The 20,738-nt window shown below is 37.0% G+C and overlaps 1 protein-coding gene across 3 annotated transcripts; it reads right to left on the bottom strand.

Annotated features, from left to right (window-relative positions):
• Positions 1-1,306: 1,306 nt before the first annotated feature.
• Positions 1,307-18,979, bottom strand: slc4a5b (solute carrier family 4 member 5b). 3 transcript variants are annotated; one of them, XM_058411561.1, is made up of 24 exons: positions 18,645-18,979; positions 17,364-17,490; positions 16,632-16,792; positions 16,329-16,484; positions 15,691-15,777; positions 12,391-12,446; positions 10,723-10,880; positions 10,532-10,619; positions 10,264-10,418; positions 10,008-10,136; positions 9,345-9,519; positions 8,954-9,087; positions 8,490-8,761; positions 8,158-8,222; positions 7,776-7,967; positions 7,261-7,374; positions 6,474-6,635; positions 6,017-6,195; positions 5,773-5,845; positions 4,170-4,238; positions 3,787-3,960; positions 3,052-3,222; positions 2,619-2,740; positions 1,307-1,846 (listed from the first exon to the last, which is right to left on the bottom strand). In XM_058411561.1, exons 1-23 carry the CDS (start codon positions 18,742-18,744, stop codon positions 2,642-2,644), a joined length of 3,096 nt encoding a protein of 1,031 aa, XP_058267544.1. In that variant the 5' UTR covers positions 18,745-18,979; the 3' UTR covers positions 1,307-1,846; positions 2,619-2,641. The 3 variants fall into 3 exon arrangements, with proteins under 3 accessions (XP_058267544.1, XP_058267546.1, XP_058267545.1); XM_058411563.1 differs by lacking the exon at positions 15,691-15,777 and having other exon boundaries at positions 16,335-16,484; positions 18,645-18,978; XM_058411562.1 differs by lacking the exon at positions 15,691-15,777 and having other exon boundaries at positions 18,645-18,977.
• Between the last annotated feature and the right edge of the window lie 1,759 nt (positions 18,980-20,738).

The raw sequence follows: 20,738 nt of genomic DNA, 5'->3' as shown, positions 1-20,738 counted from the left end.
TTCTATCGGGTTGAGGTGCAGGCCAGTCAAGTTCATCCACACCAGACTCTGTCATCCATGTCTTTATGGACCTTGCTTTGTGCACTGGTGCACAGTCATGTTGGAAGTGGAAGGGGCCAGCTCCAAACTGTTCCCACAAAGTTGGGAGCATGGAATTGTCCAAAATGTCTTGGTATGCTGAAGCATTCAGAGTTCCTTTCACTGGAACTAAGGGGCCAAGCCCAGCTCCTGAAAAACAACCCCACACCATAATCCCCCCTCCACCAAACTTTACACTTGGCACAATGCAGTCAGCTGGCAATGCTGGCAACCGCCAAACCCAGACTCGTCCATCAGATTGCCAGATGGAGAAGCACGATTCGTCACTCCAGAGAACGCGTCTCCACTGCTCTAGAGTCCAGTGGCGGCGTGCTTTACACCACTGCATCCGACGCTTTGCAATGCACTTGGTGATGTATGGCTTGGATGCAGCTGCTCGGTCATGGAAACCCATTCCATGAAGCTCTCTACGCACTGTTCTTGAGCTAATCTGAAGGCCACATGAAGTTTGGAGGTCTGTAGCGATTGACTCTGCAGAAAGTTGGCGACCTCTTCGCACTATGCGCCTCAGCATCCGCTGACCCCGCTCCGTCAGTTTACATGGCCTACCACTTCGTGGCTGAGTTGGTGTCGTTCCCAAACACTTCCACGTTCTTATAATACAGCTGACAGTTGACTGTGGAATATTTAGGAGCGAGGAAATTTCACGACTGGATTTGTTGCACAGGTGGCATCCTATCACAGTTCCACGCTGGAATTCACTGAGCTCCTGAGAGCGACCCATTCTTTCACAAATGTTTGTAAAAACAGTCTGCATGCCTAGGTGCTTGATTTTATACACCTGTGGCCATGGAAGTGATTGGAACACCTGATTCTGATTATTTGGATGGGTGAGCGAATACTTTTGGCAATATAGTGTACATGCACTAAAGCACAAGCAGATCTAAGATTGCAGGACCATCCAGGCTAAAGCAAGATGATGAGAGGGTTTGTTCAGAACAAACAGCTGTAAGGACCTTTGAAAAGGTGTGCATGTGTATGTAACTTGATAGAGAGCAACATTTAAAAATTAGAGTATTTTTGTGATTTTTAAAATATGTTTATTTCTAGCAAACATTACAGGATTTAGAAAACTGACTGCATATTCACAAATAGTAGATTCATTCAAACAGAGGAACGATTGTAAACAACTAACAATAATTAATCATTTCAAACATTTATTAATATTGTGACATATCAGTTGATTTTATAGCATATTAAACTTCAAATACAGATTTTAAATCAACATTTATTCTATAGTTACTTTTAGTATTTATAGTCACTTTTTGATTAAATCGTGGGTCTACTGTGGAGGTATATTATTTTAGGATGTTTCAATTATTTGGTTTTATTACATACAAAGCAAAACCAAAGACTGAGGTTGAATTCTATTTGAAAAACTATGCTACTTGCAGTGAGTTCTGAAGTTAATATGTGCATGTGGCATGTGATTTTACTAACCTAAGCAGTCATTTATAAAATCTTGTGTATTCACTAGGGATGAAAATAATTCTAAATTCATTAGACAAACTATGGCAAAGCACATGAAGTTTTGGGTTACATTTTTTTACTGTTAAACATTTTTCACTCAAAGAACAAAAAGATTATAATTTCACCACCAAAGTCTCACACTGTTACTGGTAAAACACGGTCCCCTCATATTTTGGCTCCATAAACATAGGAGAGTAGCTGAATGGAAATGCAGGCTGAGCTGGAGATGAAGGGAAGGAGATCTTCATTTGCAGAGGTTCAACAGGTCAGGCTTGCACTGACAAGCAACAAACAAATTTTAATAAATAAATAAATAACAGGAAACAGGAAAAGGTATCCAGTGTTCCTAGGACAGGCTCCAGAATCTGCACCATGAATCTGAGCTGTAGACTACAGACTGAAGATGTATAAATAAATAAACATACATATACAGGTAGGTTTTTGGACTGGGAAGAATGTTTTTACCAAACTGCTTTCCATCCAATTAGATTTATTCAGTGCCTGTCCTAAATTGATGCCAAATAGCTAAAGTTACAGGATGTTATATGTTATTATTGCTTGCTAACGTTTTTGGCTTCTTTTTTTATTATTTAGAATCAGATTGAAGTGCAGCATAAAATAAAATCAATTCACAAAAACGCAGTAAGGCAGTTGATGATTATGACAAAAATCTCCAAATTTCACTTATATTTTAAATCTTGCTGGTCTAAACTTATTTTAGTAAGTCACTACTTAATTCTGGAGCAGATATTTTGTGTTTAACTATTTAACTTTGGGATATAAAATTGGGATAAATGAATTTAATAAAATACAACATTAATTGCTATTGTCTAAATATAGGCTGATGCAATATTCTATTTAGGCCAGAAGCTGGCCTAATCTACATATCTACAAACTAAACCAAATAAACCTACCCAATTAATAGAAATTTGAATGTCCAGTTTTCATTTGGGATGTTTAGATTTCAAGGATAATGATTAAACATTTATAAACCATATCGGACATAGCTATTTATCACATCAGAGGAAGGTAATGTAAGGTTCACTCACAGTTAGATATAACAAGGTGTGTGTCAGGAGGGTGTTTGAGGAGGATCAGGGGAGGATGATGGACACTCTGTTGGCTCCTTTGGTATCTTCACTGAGGGAAGGTTATCACTTGGACATTTAAACTGGGAGAGACACAGAAACACCAAGCTACTGCCATGCAACTAAATTTATGTACTCATTTAAATACCCAACATTCAGCAGAAACCACATGCAGGACACACCAAATAAATTAAATGGCATGCTGGGGCTGGCGCACAGAAACTGTAAATTAGATAAACGACACATACAGACTGCAGCAAAAGTTACACAGTGCCTCTTTAGAAACACTGTGAAAGGAAGGGAAAAAAATGCAATGATTAATTTAAAAAAATCAATGCTGATAATAGCACGAGTGGTTTAAAATGTGTTAAACAAAACTTATTTTTCCACTAACTTCTTCGTCACTGTCACGATCTCTGCATTTGACTTTCTTTCTCTCTTTCTTCTTCTTCTCATCTTCCTTTTTCTTCTTGTCCTTCTCTGGGAGAATGTCATCCAGCCAGGCCAGGTCATGCTGGGAGAAGACAAGGTCAAGCATTTTTCTCACTACCATCAGTCCCAGGATCTGGAAATAGGACATAACAAAGACGCTCCAAGTTCATCATAAACTCTTTCAGTTTGATAAAAGGTTAAGTTGAAATTGCAAAAATTGTGGCTCAGAAGTATTCTAATACAATTATTTTCCATTATCTAGGACCTGTTAGATGGCTAGTTGGAATTATGTCAAAATGTTATCTTTTATCTGAAATCCAGACACATTGACTTATTTAAAGATGTGTGTAAATCTAATTGTGGTTTTGGTGCTCTGTAATTAGTTAACGTGTATTATGTTTCTTGACTCTTGATGTTTGCAATTGCTTGTGTAATTCAGCACTGCAGGTTTATTGTCACATTTTGCACCTTTAATGCACCAGTTGCATGATTCATGGTTTGACTAGCTGCTGCATGACTATACTATACTTTTATTTCTTCCAAAACCTTGTATGCTCAGTTTAGTTTAATATGAAAGGTATAAAATAAAGTATGAATACTACTTTACATCAAAAACAATGCCAGTGTATTCCTTTTTTCTAATATACAGTAATGCATGAAACTGCAGGATAGAAAAAAAGCATAGCATAGATCTTACCATGACAGGGAAAATAATAGCTGCCACAGTAGACTTGAGGATCCAGAGCACAGCCAAACAAGTAATTTGGACTAAGGTGAAAAGATGCACCCGACGCAGAGGTACATGGCGGAGGAAAACAAAGTCTGGCTGGTGCTTGGCAGGCATCAGGATAAGCTTGATCCTCTCCCAAAACTAAACAATACGATTAAGATCCTTTACAATAAGGAAGGAAATGTAATCTAAAGGAACTTAGTCTGGCATATTAAATGAATGCATGTTTTATTTGAAAACTAAAAAGAGAGGTTAAGATTAGAGTTAGTTTAAAGAGTAAGTGTAGCATTAGCTGCATTAATAATTATGTCAGTATCAATAGAAAGGGGTGTGTGTGTGTGTGTACGCACCTGAATGCCACTAAGAGAGGCTACACCCATGTACAGGAACACACCATAAAGTACTGGCATGGGAATATACTAGAAAAAAGCAGATTAAAATAATATTATAGTAAAGGTTTCAGTGATATATTGCGATTTTATACTTCACTAGCGAAATGTCAAAATGTTTCACATTAAATTAATTTAAATATCTTTATACAATATATGCTAATTGTGTAATCCTGCAATTATTATTATTATTATTATTATTATTATTATTATTATTATTATTATTATTATTATTATTATTATTATTATTATTATTATTTAAAGATTTCTGTGTTGACAGTGTTTATATATAAAATGCATCACTTCATTTTCACTGGTATTATGTGTCTTTGTAGGAAAAGAATCTCAAGATACATGATTGGGCCTAAACAGCTAAACAACGAATACTGCAAACTTTCAACCTGTATTAAATTAAATTAAGCCCTTATGTCAGAAACAGATATAAGGAAAACCTGACTAATCCAGGTATCATCCATCTAATTCATATCTGTTTTGAAATGAATAGCAGAAAGCCAGAAGCTTTTTTCCATTTTATTTCCACAAAACAAACATGATTTTTTTTCATACAAATAAAGCATTTAAATCCTGAATTCTCAGCTTCATCTAATTTTTCATCTCTCATCCATCAGTAAAATTTACAATATGAAAAATGGAAACCAAACAAGGCACCTTTTTAAAAGTCATTTAATCTGCATATGCAAAGGTCTAATACTAATGGAAGGTTATGGTTTTCCAGACATTTTTACTGGTTCTGCACACTTTTTGTGCATTGGTAATCTCAATTGGGAATTGAGATTGTAAATAGAAAATACATAATGTGTACTTTGATTAAACGATGCAATGCCTCTGAGTCAAATTAGTTTTAAATACAGTGATGTTAATTGTGTACCACAGTGAGTTTAGACTAGCTACTTTATAAATGAAATGAATCCTTTAAAAAATATTATTATCAAATGTTATATATTACTTGCAGCTCTGGACATAATCCAATCTGTATAAATAATAATAATCCACATGTATAAATGTCCAAATCAAACACAAATTTTCAATTAACAAAGTTCTCTCAAAATGAGGGTGTTACAGCTTTATTTTAATGTCAGTTATTAGCCTGGTAAGTAGTGCATATTTTTAATTATGAAGGTCAGGACAGCCTGAGACCATAAAGAAGGCCTAGGACTAAAATTTTGATTGAGCCCATAACCATCATGGGTGAGGAAGTTGGAATTGTTAACAACTACCAAAGTATATAACTTTGGTTATAACAAAGAATTTGGGTGTACACTTAAATGACAGACTGGACTGGAGGACCCACACTGATGCTGTATACAAGCAGGGAATGAGACTCTATTTCCTGAGGACACTCAGATCTTTCAATTTCTGTAACAAGATGCTTGAGAACTACCACCCTGTGGTGGCGAGTGTCTTCTATTTATCTATCAACAATTCAAACAGAGACAGAATGTTCTTGTATTATAAATAGGAGATGCTTTCACTTTATTGCATGATGAACCAAAAGCACAGTGGTGCTTATTGATGTACACTAACTTATGTTCACAAGACTCACCTGCAGTATGGGAGCTAGGAAAATGGAAACTCCAGTGAGTACAAAAACCAGAATACCTGTCAGCCTTTGCTCTCTGTCAAAAAGAAAGGCAGTATTGTGAAGAGATGCAATGTAATTTCTTAAACAGTACAAAAATAAAGTAAATGAATCAAATAAATAGATAAAAAGAATAAATAAACAATGAATAAAACAGAATATATCACTGTTAATAATATAATGTTCAACTTAACCATGCAATGCTTACCGCACTCCCAGGAACTGTGGCTGCTCCCCTGGAGCACTGCACTCACTCTCCATCTTAAGGGAATCTATGTGAGCAATGGAGATGACTGTAGCTGCTACATACCATGGCAAGCACAGGAAAGAGCAGACAGCCATGAGGATTCCTACCCAAAACAGGTCTAAATGGTAGCCACATCCTTTCTTCTCAAGTACAATATGTGAAAAAAAATGGGTAGAAAATGTTATAAATAAAAAATATGCCACTCTAATTTACACTGAGTTAAGATACAATACGTTTGGTTTAAAATGTTGCATGAAATAAAGTGGTTAAGGGCAAAATAATTTAATAAATGATGTACAAAAATGATTATCTATTGCATTACAAAAATACAGGTTTCAGGTCATATTTTTAACATGAATATTAAGATTCCACCAAACTGTATTGGAAGAAAGTGAGAATGACTTTAACTATAGTGTACCTTAAGCTTGTTCTCCTTGCGGTTAACAATAACAGCAGTTATCTGCTGATCCATGAAAATAAGGATTGTAACAAGAAGAGCAGGCACAAAACTAGCTAAATACATCCACCAGGGGTTCTTCCCTGTAGGCATGACCATCCAACCACGATCTGGCCGAGTGGGCTGTAGAGACAGAAGCGAGAATTAGGGTAAGTTGAATTTAAAAAAGGTAGTTAATAAAAACTACTACTGTTTTTTTCTGACATTAGCCCATGCTTTCAGACATGTAATTTAGTTTAAGACTGTTTTAAACTGCCATCAGGAACCAACTGGAATTAAACTTGTGTGTATGAAATACAATCAAAATTGTAGGCCAATAACAGTCCTTGACAAAAATGTATGACACAGTTTGCAAATCAGGATCATACCTTAAATTCTGTGGGCACAATAAGTTTAGGTGTTTCAAGCCCCATTAAAATATCAAGACCAACAAAAGTCATGATTGAAGTGAAGATGGAAAAATCACTGATGAGTTTCCGAAGCTACACATTTACAGAGAGGAATAAGAAAGAAATATAAATAGTAGACTTACAATCATACAGAAGTAGTTAAAGAAAGGGAGTAAATAAATAATTATAATGAGTTAAAGAAAGAGAAGAAAAAAGCATTTAGATGAAACACCACAACAACACGGCAGCAGTCACATAAGCACTTGATACGATTTCAAGTCAATTCTAAAAGGAGGAAATGTGATTAAAAGAAAAGGGTTAGATTATGACACAGAAGGGCATTTTGGGTGCCTTGTGACCTTGATCTCAGTGGGCACATGCAGTTTGGGTGTTTCCAGGGACATCAGGTAATCCAGGGCACAGAAGACCATAATGGATATAATAATGGCAAAATCTGCAATCAAGGTACGCCACTGAGGGATGAGGTTGGGATGAAGGGGGCAAAAAAGGTAAACATAAAAAATTATAGTAAATGTGATAGGCAGGAAAAAGAATGGGTTGTATGGTTTTCACAGTAAATGTCACTAGTGTCATTAACATACAAATATATTTTCACAGTTAATTAAGTAATAAAGTATATAAAAAATATATATTTTCACAGTTAATTAAGTAATACCCAACAAGCAATTGATGTCTCATTGGTCATTTAAAAAACGTGGAATTCAACTATAAAACCTCTGTCAAATTATGCAGTATAGTTTGTCTTTATTTCAATTACCATATTACCTATGTTCCCCTTGAGGATTAATAAAGTACTTTTCACCTTGGTATTTCAAGTCATAACATTATAATATTCTTGCTGGCTCATTCAAACCTTGGTAGGGAAGTAGCGGCTGAACTTAAACTTCTTGAGTGAAATGGTCATGGAATAGGTGCCGAAAAACAGGACGAAAGACATGAGAGCCAGGTCAGGAACATACTTGCAGGATTTGCCCACCAGAGATCCACCAAACTTTAGACATTCATTTTTTGTCAGCTGACTCCAGTCTAGAACTGTGAAGTTGTACTATATGGAAGGAAGAGCATATACAGTGATACAGGAACTAAATCTGATTACATATAGGCATTAATGAAAGCACATGATTTAATTCTACCTTATCAGTAGTTGATATTTTTCATAGCAAAAAATTTGCAGCAAAACACAAAATAGAAATATTACAATCATCATTGTTTTCCAGCTTGCTGCTTGCTCTTACCAGAGAGTAATCAGTAAAGTTGTCTGGGCCAAGTAGAGTAGACGAATTAAAAACCACTGAAGCACCTAAATAAAAAAAAAAAAAAGAAAAACAAGAAAAAAGTAGACTATGGTATAAAAAAGATATCAAGAATGCAAGTTAAAACTGTCTTCACTGCTCTTGTAACTCACTACGTAGAATAAATGACAAACTGGACAATGTAAACATGTAACGTATGCAACAAAAGCCTTGAAAAAAGAAAAATTTCAGTAGACTGGTGATGAACTTCAAGAACTAGCCCTTGCTGCACTGAAAAGGCCATAAACTGTTATTTTAATTTTAATTACACTCACCTTGGTCTGGAGCAATACATTCACACTTGTAGGTAGTGATGAAGTCAGGCTTAAAGTTCGTGTTAATAGGGTAGTACTGAAAGGCCCCTACCATCTTCTTAATAGCATCAGAGATAAATATAAAGGAGATGAGGCTGGAGAAGCCCTCCTCAGTGAAACGTGTTATGTACTTGATGATGTAGCTAGCATCGGAGGCCACCAGGACAAGACACTGAAGGCAAGAATGCAGTCCAATCCACAAACGCAGCTCCATGTAGTCAATGTCATTAGCTCTGATTGCAGAAAACAATGAAGTCATATATCATAAAATGTCTCTATCACAAGGCTGTTTGCCATAATGCCTGGCATTAATAGCTGATTACCAACAACAGATAAAAAAAGGTAATCAATAATGATCAGTACACATACATGAATAAAATAACAAATATGAAGTAGTGGTATGGCCAACAGGCTTTTGTACTCACTTGCAAAATTCATAGAGCAGCTTTTCAAAGACCAGTATAGGTCCTGTTGAACTCAGGATAATGAGGGGTTGGCCACCAAAAATGCAGAAGACCACTCCTGCTAGTGCTGTGCCAAGGAAGCTCTCCATCACACCCTAGAGCACACAATAATAATTCAGTACATATAGATCATGTTATTGCAAACATTTCCCTATAAAAACTTAACAACCTAATTTTTCTTCTAATGGTTGCACTAATCTGTCAATGCTTCAACTGAATCAACTGATGTACTTGAGAGTTTCTGCTTGAGGTAAAATAAATAATTTAATTATTGATTAAGTAAAGGCAAAAATAACATACAGAGTGTGGGAAGAGACTGAACTTGGTACTGTTTTATATTAAATAATGGTACTTGGTAGTTGTCGGTGGCATCTCCTAAGAGTCCTCCAAATGTGATGGCATTAGTGATGCATCCCAGGTATATGAAGAGTACAGCTGAGACAGACTGGATGTGAAAGCCCTCATAGAAGTCACTCAGGAGCCATGGTAATTTCCGTTTGATGTCAAGCCAAAGACCTCCACAAAATCTACATTACATACACAAAATACAAACTCAAAGCAAAAATAGTAAGTAAACCGCTAAAATCTAAAAGTACAAAAGAGTTGCAAGATAAGTACAAGAGAAATTACAAATCAATTTTTGATTTTTGTTTTTATTTTGCCAAACTAATCAAATTTCATTTGTACAAATAAGCACATAAACACAGAACTTTTGTAACATGGTCAACCTGGAATAAAAATATAACCACCCCCAAATTAGTCTATTTTGAGCTATATTTTGATGCATTAATTGCAATAAATGAAGCCTTATACTGTAGCTTAATTGTAACTCAGGGTGTTCCAATATTTATAATTTCTTAATCAACTGAATACCGTCAGCTCCTTAGAGAGTGTTGCATCAATTCTGCCAGCAACACTATAACCAATTATAATGGCTATGCATATGATGCCTCTCTGTTATTTTTTCGAGGGCCAAAAGAGGGTTTGGGGCTGATAGTGTACTGGGTAGCATTACCTCCCAGTAAAGGTCAGTTCCTCTCCCAGCTCATGAGGGACAGGCATCTCTTCATCATCATCAGCTGTTCCTCCTCCACCTGCAGTTCCATTTGCTTGTCCCAGCTCATTTAGTGAAAACACTGACTTTCTGTAGCAAAATAAAAAACAATTTCATTTTTCTCAGCTGTTTTGCAATTTTTGGTTTCTTGCGATCTATACAGATATTCAAAACCAGATTACACCATATCAGTTACACACAAGTCATATCCTGATACCTCATCTCTGCTGAAGGAACTTTCTTTGGTGGCTCAATACGAATCTTTGGGTCCCACTCTCCTGGTGGGAGAACTGTCACCTCATTCAAAAACTCATCAAGACCTGCAATCAAGTCATCACGGTGTCTGGCCTTATAGGCCACACTGCTAAAGAGCTGAAGAGACAATTAAATAAATATTGACATAATGTATGTTTTTTGTATTCTTTACACAAAATTTCGGGCACAAAATGATTTAGTTATACAAAGATTTATACATTCATTCTTACATCATCAACCATGAGTGTGGCAATAGCACGGCCAATTTCATTGTAGGATTTGACTTTGCCATGAGGTCCAAGCAAAACAAAGAGGAATCTACAAAAACAAAACCGTAAGATTGCTGAGGAAATACAGATCATTTTCAGCATTCAAGACTGAAAAAATCCAACTATAAAAACAACAGTATATTTTTCTTTACCTGGTAGGTACTGGGACTTCAGTCAGTCCACCCAATGTTGTGGCTTGAGCAAGACGGACAAAGGCCACGAAAGGCTTGTCCAGAAAGTCCACCTCTCCAATCAACACATTGGATGCTTCAGCATCTCTAGGAATTTTCTTCATAAACTTGTTCTTGAGCTGGTGGGTAACATTTCAAAATAGTCATCTATTATTCATTAAAAATTAAAACAAAAATTATGAATTTCTCATTTTATTAGTATTCTAGTAAACAAAAACAGTAAAACAAAAAAACATGACAAGTGCTAGCACATGATTGACATGTTTTATGAAACCCAGTTGTAAAAATACTGTTCCACATTTTAGACATTCCTCAGTCTGTCTTTTACATTTGTTTGTTTCAATGCCCTCAGTACATACAGTAACTGAGAATATGAGGAGTAAAAATCACTACATACATTTAACATTGGTTAATAAGCAGAAAAGCCTTAATCTTATCCCACCCATGGGTAATGGCATGTCATGTTTTTAGACATAAACTTCAGCTTCAGACATTAGACTTTATTAAGTATAAAATGGAAATGAGACATCAGAGTCATATTTGGTCTGCTGCTTTTCACCCTTTTGCTGCCTGTTTTCTCTGCCTTGCCATTGTGTGTGTGTGTGGGGGGGGCATTGGGGTTGGCACTGTAACCAGTTGGCCACTATATAGATGCCACACCAGTTTATACAAACACAATATAATCTGATTTTTTTGCTTTGATTTACAAAGAAGGCATCTCACTATTTTACCAAATACTTGTGCTTATAAAATGGTAGCATAATTACAACATAATTTCCAAACAATAAAATACCTATTTCCCGGTCCTCCTCAAAAAACTCTTCATATTCACATTTTTTGCTTTGCTATTTATAAAATATTTCTGATAAAATATTTTCTCCCTAATTTTGTTTACCTTGCAATTCCTGTAAACCAGACAGCTCCAGTTAGAAGGCATCTCAAGGCAGTGTAACACACACAGTGCTTTCTTTCCTGTTCTGAATAATGAGCTCACAGAGGCACACAATTGGCTAGTGTGATTGTGAAGGGAGAGAGAATATGCAATCCCTCCACTCCCAGAATGCATGCATTCAATTTTGTTATTTTGGATTTCTGCTGCCCCACTTAGGGGACTAACAACTAAATTAAAATGACATTTGTAAATTTGTAATGTATTAGGAAACAGTAACAGATACAGAAGTATATCTGAGATAAATAGAAATATATATAGAAATAAAGTGCTGTTCCCAGCAACAAATTGACCTGTCATCTTATAAACACATTAGCAGACACATTTTAATTCGTCTAACTATAATATAAGCAATCCATATAAGGGAAAAAACACATTTATTGTGGTTTAGTTTTGGTCTGGACTTCAAAGGATGTGTACTTTAAGGCTTTATATCCCCTTCTCCATGTAAAATAGAACAAACCACCACAAGCATGTTACTCAACACTGTTCAGGGCCCACAGAAGTGCCTATAGTCCTACTGTTAGAAGTCCTACTGTTAGACTGCTATTGTTACCAAAATCTCTAAAATATCTATTACACCAGCCAAAATATTGCACAGATTGGTACACTTCTTAAATTCCCACTTGTAATTTAATTAACTCACACTGAAAGCATATACACACAGAAAAATAACATACCTGGTCAGAACTTGGAGTAATTGAGATATCATTCATGCTTCGACTCTGAACATGATCTAGAGAGGAAATACAAATACAACAAGACAGGAAATGCACACATTAATTAATAATGAAATTGTCATTTAAATTAACCATGAATAACAGTTTTTATGAAGTTTTAATTAACATTAACAAGTTAATAAGAATATATATTTATTGTTCACTGATATGCAACAAATGAAATAACAAATAAATATCTTACCTGTTCAGCAATAAAAAAAATAATCGCAAATAAATATAAAGTATAAAAGTATAAAATTCTGTTTGTTTATTTGCATTAATTACTGAAATTGGTTGTTTGTACATCTAAATAGCTAGCTATCACTTCCTTCTTCAACCAGCTTTTGTTAATCTGATTTCAGAAAACATTTTGATGCTCATACATGAGGAGAGGAAAATTAAACAAGAAGGCAGTCTAACACCTAAGATTTTAATTCAAAACTTAATGACTATGTATATATACAGTATCTAGAAAAACACTGTGTCATGTTTTAATAATCACAGCTCAAAAATACTTTCTTTCATCTTTCAAGATATGCTCAGATTACACGTGTTTTCTGACATTAGCAGGCTTTTTGCCTTGTGCTTTGATTTCCATATAACATAATTACCTAGTCTCTGTTTGTTGATCTCCTGAACCTTGCCTATTTTTTACCTTTGCCTTTTACCAGTCATTTTGAAACTGTTTGTAACCTCCTCATTATAACTTTCTTTGCATCTTCTCAGCCTTTCTTTACCTGACAGAAAATTTCACCAATGTATAGATGCAGCAAATGAGCCGGACTGGTGGGATGCCTTTATAGCCTTTAAAACCTGCTTTAGTGCATGATGCCAGATACCAATGTTGCTGCCAAGCCCATGCAGCTGGTGCACGTTGCTTGGTGAGAAAGAAATACACCGTGAGAGTGAGAGAGAGAGAGTCACAGAGAGCATTGCTATTTCTACTGTGACCAAGCTGACCACCGCATTGGACAGTGCCCCCAATTCACCAAGACCAGCTTGACCACGAGCGAGAGCAGATGGCAGAGTGTAAGTAAATTCCAGTCCAGAAGTTGTGATTCATCTCAACATGAATCTCTATGAAACTGCTGCCCCAACTGCTACACATCCAAGCCAGGGGTTCCATCAGCAGACATACCACCACTAGGTGCACCCAGTTTTTCCTTCTGTGGGCTTCACCATGAGGCTGCTGTTCACCATTTCCCCCAAGCAACCAGTGATCCTGAACCTCCCATGGATGAAGCTCCACAACCTTCAGTTGTCATGGCCGGACAGGCATTTTACCCACTAGTCCCAGTACTGCATACAGCATTGTATTTGCAGACCTGAATACATGATATTATCCACATCCATAGAGAACCCTGAAACACATTCAGACAGTAACATCCCTGAAGAATATTGTGACCTACAAGAGGTCCTTAGCAAGACCAAGGCCAGTGGCCATAGATCTGCTGCCAGGCACCATACTCTCTCTTGGTTGAGTTTACCCCCTTTTACTAGCAGAATAATGAGCCATAAAGGAATATATTCCGGAGGCACTTCAACAAGGCCAACCACCTCCCCAGCACTGGTGGGTAGCCTTTGACCCTGAATTGATTATAGGGGCCTAAACTAGTGCACAGTAAATTATGCATATCCCTAACCATTCATCTCAGTGTCAGTAGAACAGCTCTAAGCAGCCAAAGTCTTCACCCAGTTTGACCTATGCAGTGCATACAAGCTGGTGCCTATCCACAAGGGGGATGAGTGGAAAACACCCTTCAGCACCTCTAGTGGCCACTATGAATACCATGCCATACGGACTCTTTATAAATACCAGGCCATAAGGGACGAATACCATGCCATATGGGCTCTTTATCAGCAATGATGAATGATGTACTCTGATCAATGATGTGCTGATAAACATAATGGAAAGGTTTGTGGTGGCATATATGAATGACATTCTGGTGTATTCTTAGAGATTCTTAAACACCAACTATATGTGAAGGGGAAGAAATACAATTTCCATCAGTGCACAATTTCATTTCTGGGATACATCATCAGCCCTAATGGAGTGTCCATGGATCAAATAAAGTGTTCCTTCAACTGATGCTTCATTTTGGGCTTCAACTCCGTCGCTCACCCCCTCATCTCTCTGCTATGGGGCCAAATGCCCAAAAAACCCAAATGCCTAGATTGAAACATCACAGCCAAATAAGCCAAGGCCCAGCTCAAGAAAACTTTCACCACAGCCCCTTTATTTAGGTACCCAGACTAGGGTAGGTCTAGGTCTAGGCCCTTCATCATGGAGGTCATGCCTTAAAGACTGGAGTAGGTGCCATCATCTCTCAATATTAGCACAATTCCAATGTCAGCAACTGAGAACTGCTGGCAGTCAAGATGGCTGGAGAACCACTAAGCGCCTGAAACCCAGGCCTGCTAGTCTCTATTCTTTGCCTGAATCAAATTTAGCATATCTTTCTGCCAGGCTCTAAAAACTCCAAGGTCGGTGCTTTGTCACACATTCACTCTGCCACCAGGCACATAGCCCCATCCTTGTATCCGGTATCCTGCCTCAAATCAGTCGAAACAGACCCATGCACCATCCACCAGCCACCAGCAGTTCCTCCAGCTCCATTGTTGAAGACCAACCTGCTTATTTAGTAAAAGACATATGTAAATCATACCTTCTCAAGCAGGAAGGCTATGGCTCAGAGAAACATTGTTGAGTCACCTTCATACTAATCACACACATCTGTTTCCAATCTCCTGCACTCACAGTCACAGCTTACAATTACTTTATTTTCGTTGCACATTTACAATTTGTTCCTAGCATTACCAAGCCTTTTCATTTTGTTTGATTGGGTTGATTTAGCCTAGTTTTTGTTTTGAACCATAGCTATTGTTTAATAATCAACTGAACCTTACCTGTTTTTAACTTTGCAGTACGTTTGGAAACTGTTTGCAATCTCTTTGTTAAAACTGTCTTAGCTACATTTGCATCCTTGCAGCCTTTCTTTATTTGCCACTAAGCAAGTATTATTAGACAAAAACGTATGAAATTCCATACACGGTCATATGATACAATATATGATGTTGTATGATAAATGATATGATGCTTATTATACACATCAATATAAGCTGCATAATGTTGCTGTAAGGACTACTATAGATTAGGTAAAGCAGACATAGTCAACTACAATTAACATTTATGACTTTGAGAAACTTATATAGATTTTATTCAAGAGGTAGACTACATTGGGGTGAGAATCCTAGACTCACATAGTTTTCCCAGACTTCCACTCTGGTGACCCCGCAAATCCTCAGTGGAGTGATACATGGAGCTATGGCTACGACTTGGACTCCGGTCTGAGAGACCCAGGGTAAGAATGAAGAGGGGAAAAGAGAAAAAGATCCAAAGAGACATGTTGAGAGAATGCAAGGTGTAGGGTTCATTAGAAATTAAAAAAGGACAGAAGATGAGAAGGATGAGCTGAGAAGGCATAGAAGATAGAATGGAAGAATCATGAAAGAGTTTTTTTTTAATGAGGTTCAAAGTATATCATTTGTAATCATGAATATACTCCCAAATTCTTTGTCTTAGTAAAGATACTACATTGTTAAAACTAGAAAAAAAAGAGTCCTTCAAGCTTTGCAGAAGTCTTTCCAGTATCTTCACCCAATTCCATTCTAAAACCCGTGAGAAGGGGCTGAAGAAGTATAAAGATTATCAACGCTAGAGAGATCTTGCATGGGGAAATGTCTCAGGTCACTCTATATGTTCCATATATGCATCCAGCACTGACAAAAAGAGGCTGTGGCAGGTAACTAATGACCAACAATCTTGGCACATACTTTTTTTAATGGACATCCACATAAGGAAAACAGCAACAATTCATATACAAAATAGAGCACAAGACCTTTACTTGTAGGACTGGGCTTTCCAATGTCAGCCAGTGAGCGATGGATGGGCTTCTTGGTCTGGTGTCGATGCTTCCTCAGCAAAATGAAACTGATCTTGTCTTTGAGCTCAGAGTCTATCAGGCCATCCTGTACATGCCTGTGCACTATTTCTTCTGAACATGAAAAAGATACCCAGTTATAATGCTTAAGCAAAACAAGAACATGAATTGGCTTAGATAGTATAGACAGTATAAACGTCATACTGACAAAATGGTCCAGCTGCCTTGACACACACACACACACACACAGGATTAACTCACCAACTATTTGAGGCAGAGAGTAGCCCTCCAGGTCCAACAGGATGCTACCAGTCTGTAAACATGTTCGCAGCTCGAACAGACTGTGCAGTGACAGTGTGGAAACATGGGGCTTGCTCCATCGTTCTCCCCCCTCCTCCACTTTCTCCTCAAATTTTACCCACCTGAGAAAACACACAATTAATTAACATTTAGGTTTCTGTCTATTTGATTGAGTTGTGGAGTGCATTATAATCTAGGGATGAAAAATTGGAGTAATTTGTATCTGTCCCCATAGAAGTAATAGTGTAGGGGCACAACTTGCACAAGTCAGATGATTGCAGATCAGCACTTGACACAGTATAGAACTAGATGCTGGTCTGTGCGGAGATTGCACACTGCTGACTTGCTGATAGCCTCACCAGCTATCACCAGGTTCTCTTTCAGAGTTCTTTTTTTTCCAGCTGTCCCTTTCAGCCAGCAAACAGTCCTCCATGGGCGCTCACATGACATGTAAAAGAGCCATTGGGAATAGTCTCCAACAGTGTTAAAGAAGTCATATCAATGTCAAAGATGATTTTGTGTTTAAACTGCTAAAATTTAGAGAAAAATCACAATATAGACATAATCAAAATACATCAAGAGTACATAATCAAGAGTACATAATCATGTATGTGTGTAAATGGACATAAGTATGTATGTCGTTATGAGTGTGGCTTTGATTAAGTTTGTTTGAAAATGATATGTGTGAGTTACCTTGCTGATTCCTTCCACTCTGGTTCTCCACCTTCATGATGCAGTGTGTCCATCTCTGTAAAGAGTGTTGGTGTGGACTCATCATCCTCTCCAAGGATGCAGCGCAGTCTCTCTGCAGCTGGTGACACTGACACACACACACACACACACCAGGGGTTTTTGGGCTAGCTAAAAACATACTTAAATAAAGAATTGTTAAAAACACAAAACACAAAAATTAACTATTAACACTTCATCATTAAGTCTTCAATTATCTAATTATCTTACTAACAAGAAATAAAATAGAGATAAACATATCAACATTTTGAAATGTATTTGAATTATTCTGACACACACATACTTTATATTTCACAAGTTATATAAGTGTATGCCTCAAAAAAGGGTGACATATTTCTTCATATGCTTCATTAGAAATATTATGTGCATATTGTATGAGTGTATCCTGTGACCATATACAATATGCTGAACTATTCAGATGAGCCATTCCAATGCCAAAGGCCCCCCTTTGAATTTTGGACTTTGGACACTACACTGTACTACAGTTTATCTATTTACAGCTTTTCTTTTAAGCAGACCAGTGAAACCTATCCATCATTAATTAAAACTAAAACAATTCTAAAGACATAGCAAAATATCAATATATCAATGTCAATGTGCACCATAAACTGAACTTCTGGTAAGCACAAATTTCTTATTTTTCCACACCTTGGCTCCCTGCCATCATGGCCCAGAGGATTATTAGCACGTGATTGTTTTTCTCTAGTTGTTAACCACTATGTAATCCTACTGATCCTGTGGCTCAACCAAAGCCATATCTGCCAGTGGAATGCTATTTTCACAATGGAAAATTACAACTTGTTTTTAAGTGTTGCTGTGTTTTCATCTTGATCTGGATAAAATTCATTAGTTGCAGCAAATTGACTAAATGAAATGTAATTATTCTTGCTCACAAGGTAGCAGTAGTTTTAAAGTGAGTTGCTTGAAATTAGTGAATAAGCACTTTAGGGAGCAAATTATGAGACTTTTTCTCTGATTGTACAAAGCTCAAGCTTCAGTTCGACTACATGACTGAAAAAGAACTTTAAAAAGAACTTTGAAAACTGTCACCTAAAACACTGAAGAAAGGTAGAATAATGCCCAACAAAATATAATACAAGCATAAAAGAAAGCACACCTCATCTAGGCATCATACATTGACAATTCCTGTTATGTGTTTGAAGAACAGTGTAAGGGATCGAAATGAAGACACAATCAAGATGGAATGTAAAGTAGTAGCTTTACCTGACAGAGAAGTGTAGGACCCCAGACCAGAGGAAAAAGACTGATCTGAAACCTGAACATGGCAAGATACTAGTGGTATATCTGAGCTTTTCGGATCCATCTTCAATTTATCTCACCTCACCAGCTTTTTAACAAAACACCAGGTGTGTAAAAAAATATTTCCTGTCAAACTTTGGTTTCTTCAACTCTGCTGTCCCTCTTCACTGTTACTTTTTGCTTTTCATATTTCTTTCAGTTCATTCCTCAGTTCCTTGTCCTGCACCATTTCCACACATCTTGCTGATTGTGCTTTTGTATAAGGCTATGCAAAACTAAAGTCGAGAGCAAAGTAAAGTGCCTTATGCATGAAAGACCTAACAAGTGTTCTCCTCCTCCACCTCCGGTGAGCCCTCCTCTTTATTTTTCCCCATTCCCCTCTTGAGTCATAATCCAAAGCTAAAATAAACATTAACTACATCTTGTATACCATCTAAATAACTATGGGACAGTTATGAAATATATATTTACACCTGATGTAACCACATGTTATTGATGCCAGTAAAACATACCAATTAGCTATAACAATAAAACTGCAAGCATTCACAAGACCTTTTCTGTATTTTGTGCTACAGTAGCTGTTCTATGGGATTGGGCTAGACAGGCTAGCTTTCATTCCACTGCATACATCATTGTGAAATGGTAGGTTATAACCACAGCATACTGGGAACACTACAAGATCAGCTGTTTGGAGATGCTCTGATCCAGTTGTTTAGCCATCTCTATTTGGTCCTTGTCAAAGCCGCTCAGCTCCTTACACTTGCCCATTTTCCCTGATTCCAAGACGTCAAATTCAAGAGCTGACTACTTGCTGCCTAATATATCCCTAGTGTCCCTGTATGGGTCTATAACATATAGTAAATATATTACATTTATACATGTGGATTGCATTTTTATTCACTGATGAACTGCTAAAGTCTATTACAATCTGGGGAACTGAGCAGTTGAATGTAAATAGTGCTCATGGCCAGTCCTGGGACTAAAACCTCCTAGCCACTAGAAAGAACCTACAAAAGCCTAAGATAAAGGCATACTTTTATAATTTTATCCATTTTTAACTTTTCAACAAGTCTGAATTCTATAGTTTGAGAATTAAGTGAGAATGGAATACAAGTTCATAATTTCGATAATATGGTTTAACTGTATTCTAGAGTTAAATATGCTGTAATTGTATAGGTCCACAATATATACTCCACACATTTTTTTACACAAAAGAATCATTGACACGAATCAGTTATTACAGTTAGGGAGACTTATTGAGCTCTGCTTAATGATCACAAATATAGTCTCAGATTTTCTAGAGCTGTTTTGGTAACACCATTTATGATGAGTGTGAGGTATTTGTGAATATTTGTAACCGATATAGAAAAAAAGAAATAGGCTTCATTTGTCACATATACATTACAGCACAGTGAAATTCTTTCTTCGCATATCCCAGCCTTGGAGGTTGGGGTCAGAGCGCAGGGTCAACCATGATACAGTGCCCCTGGAGTAGAGAGGGTTAAGGGAATTGCTCAAGGGCCCAACAGTGGCAATGCCAGGGCTTGAACCCCCGATCTTCCGTTCAACGACACAGAGCCTTAACCACTTGAGCTACCACCACCACATTAATTGATATCAATTATTGTTTTAAAATGCTCTTTTTTTTGTGATTTTGTGGTTGGTTATGTGGATCATGATTTGCAAAATGTTGGAATCTAATGAATTCCAAAGTTGATATTATTTAGGTAACCAGGCGTAGGCAAAGGCAGAGGCATAAAAATCTTAATCTAAAATTAAAGCGGAAAAATTACGCTGAAAGAATGAAGCATTTAACTTACTGTTAGAGTTGACATCTGAGAGCTGTTCATTTGAGCTATGTCCTTCATTGTATTGATCGTACTGTTCCACTTGTTCATGGCACCCATGATGATGTCTTTCATGACTCCCATGGTCATGCCGTGATGTGTGTCTCCGTTGGCGCCGTTTCTTTCTGTAACCTCTGGACACTGGAACACCAATGTAAACAGACTGGTTCTCTAAGACGAGAGAGAGGAAGGAAACAAAGAATATAAAAGC

The sequence above is a fragment of the Hemibagrus wyckioides genome, linkage group LG16, assembly GCF_019097595.1.
Source record: "Hemibagrus wyckioides isolate EC202008001 linkage group LG16, SWU_Hwy_1.0, whole genome shotgun sequence".
Classification (NCBI taxonomy): Eukaryota; Metazoa; Chordata; class Actinopteri; order Siluriformes; family Bagridae; genus Hemibagrus; species Hemibagrus wyckioides.
The sequence above is the reverse complement of the archived record's forward strand: the minus strand, read 5'-3'. Positions and strand labels throughout refer to the sequence as shown.

Bases quoted from the DNA above. Each gene is read 5' to 3' on its own strand.
- slc4a5b (XM_058411561.1), bottom strand. From the start codon at position 18,744: ATGGATCCGAAAAGCTCAGATATACCACTAGTATCTTGCCATGTTCAG. The intron at 10,419-10,531 runs GTAAGAATGAAT...TTGTCTCTTCAG, and splicing joins CCACACTCATGGTTGATGAT to CTCTTTAGCAGTGTGGCCTA. The intron at 4,239-5,772 runs GTGAGTCTTGTG...GCTTTTTTCTAG, and splicing joins TCCTAGCTCCCATACTGCAG to TATATTCCCATGCCAGTACT.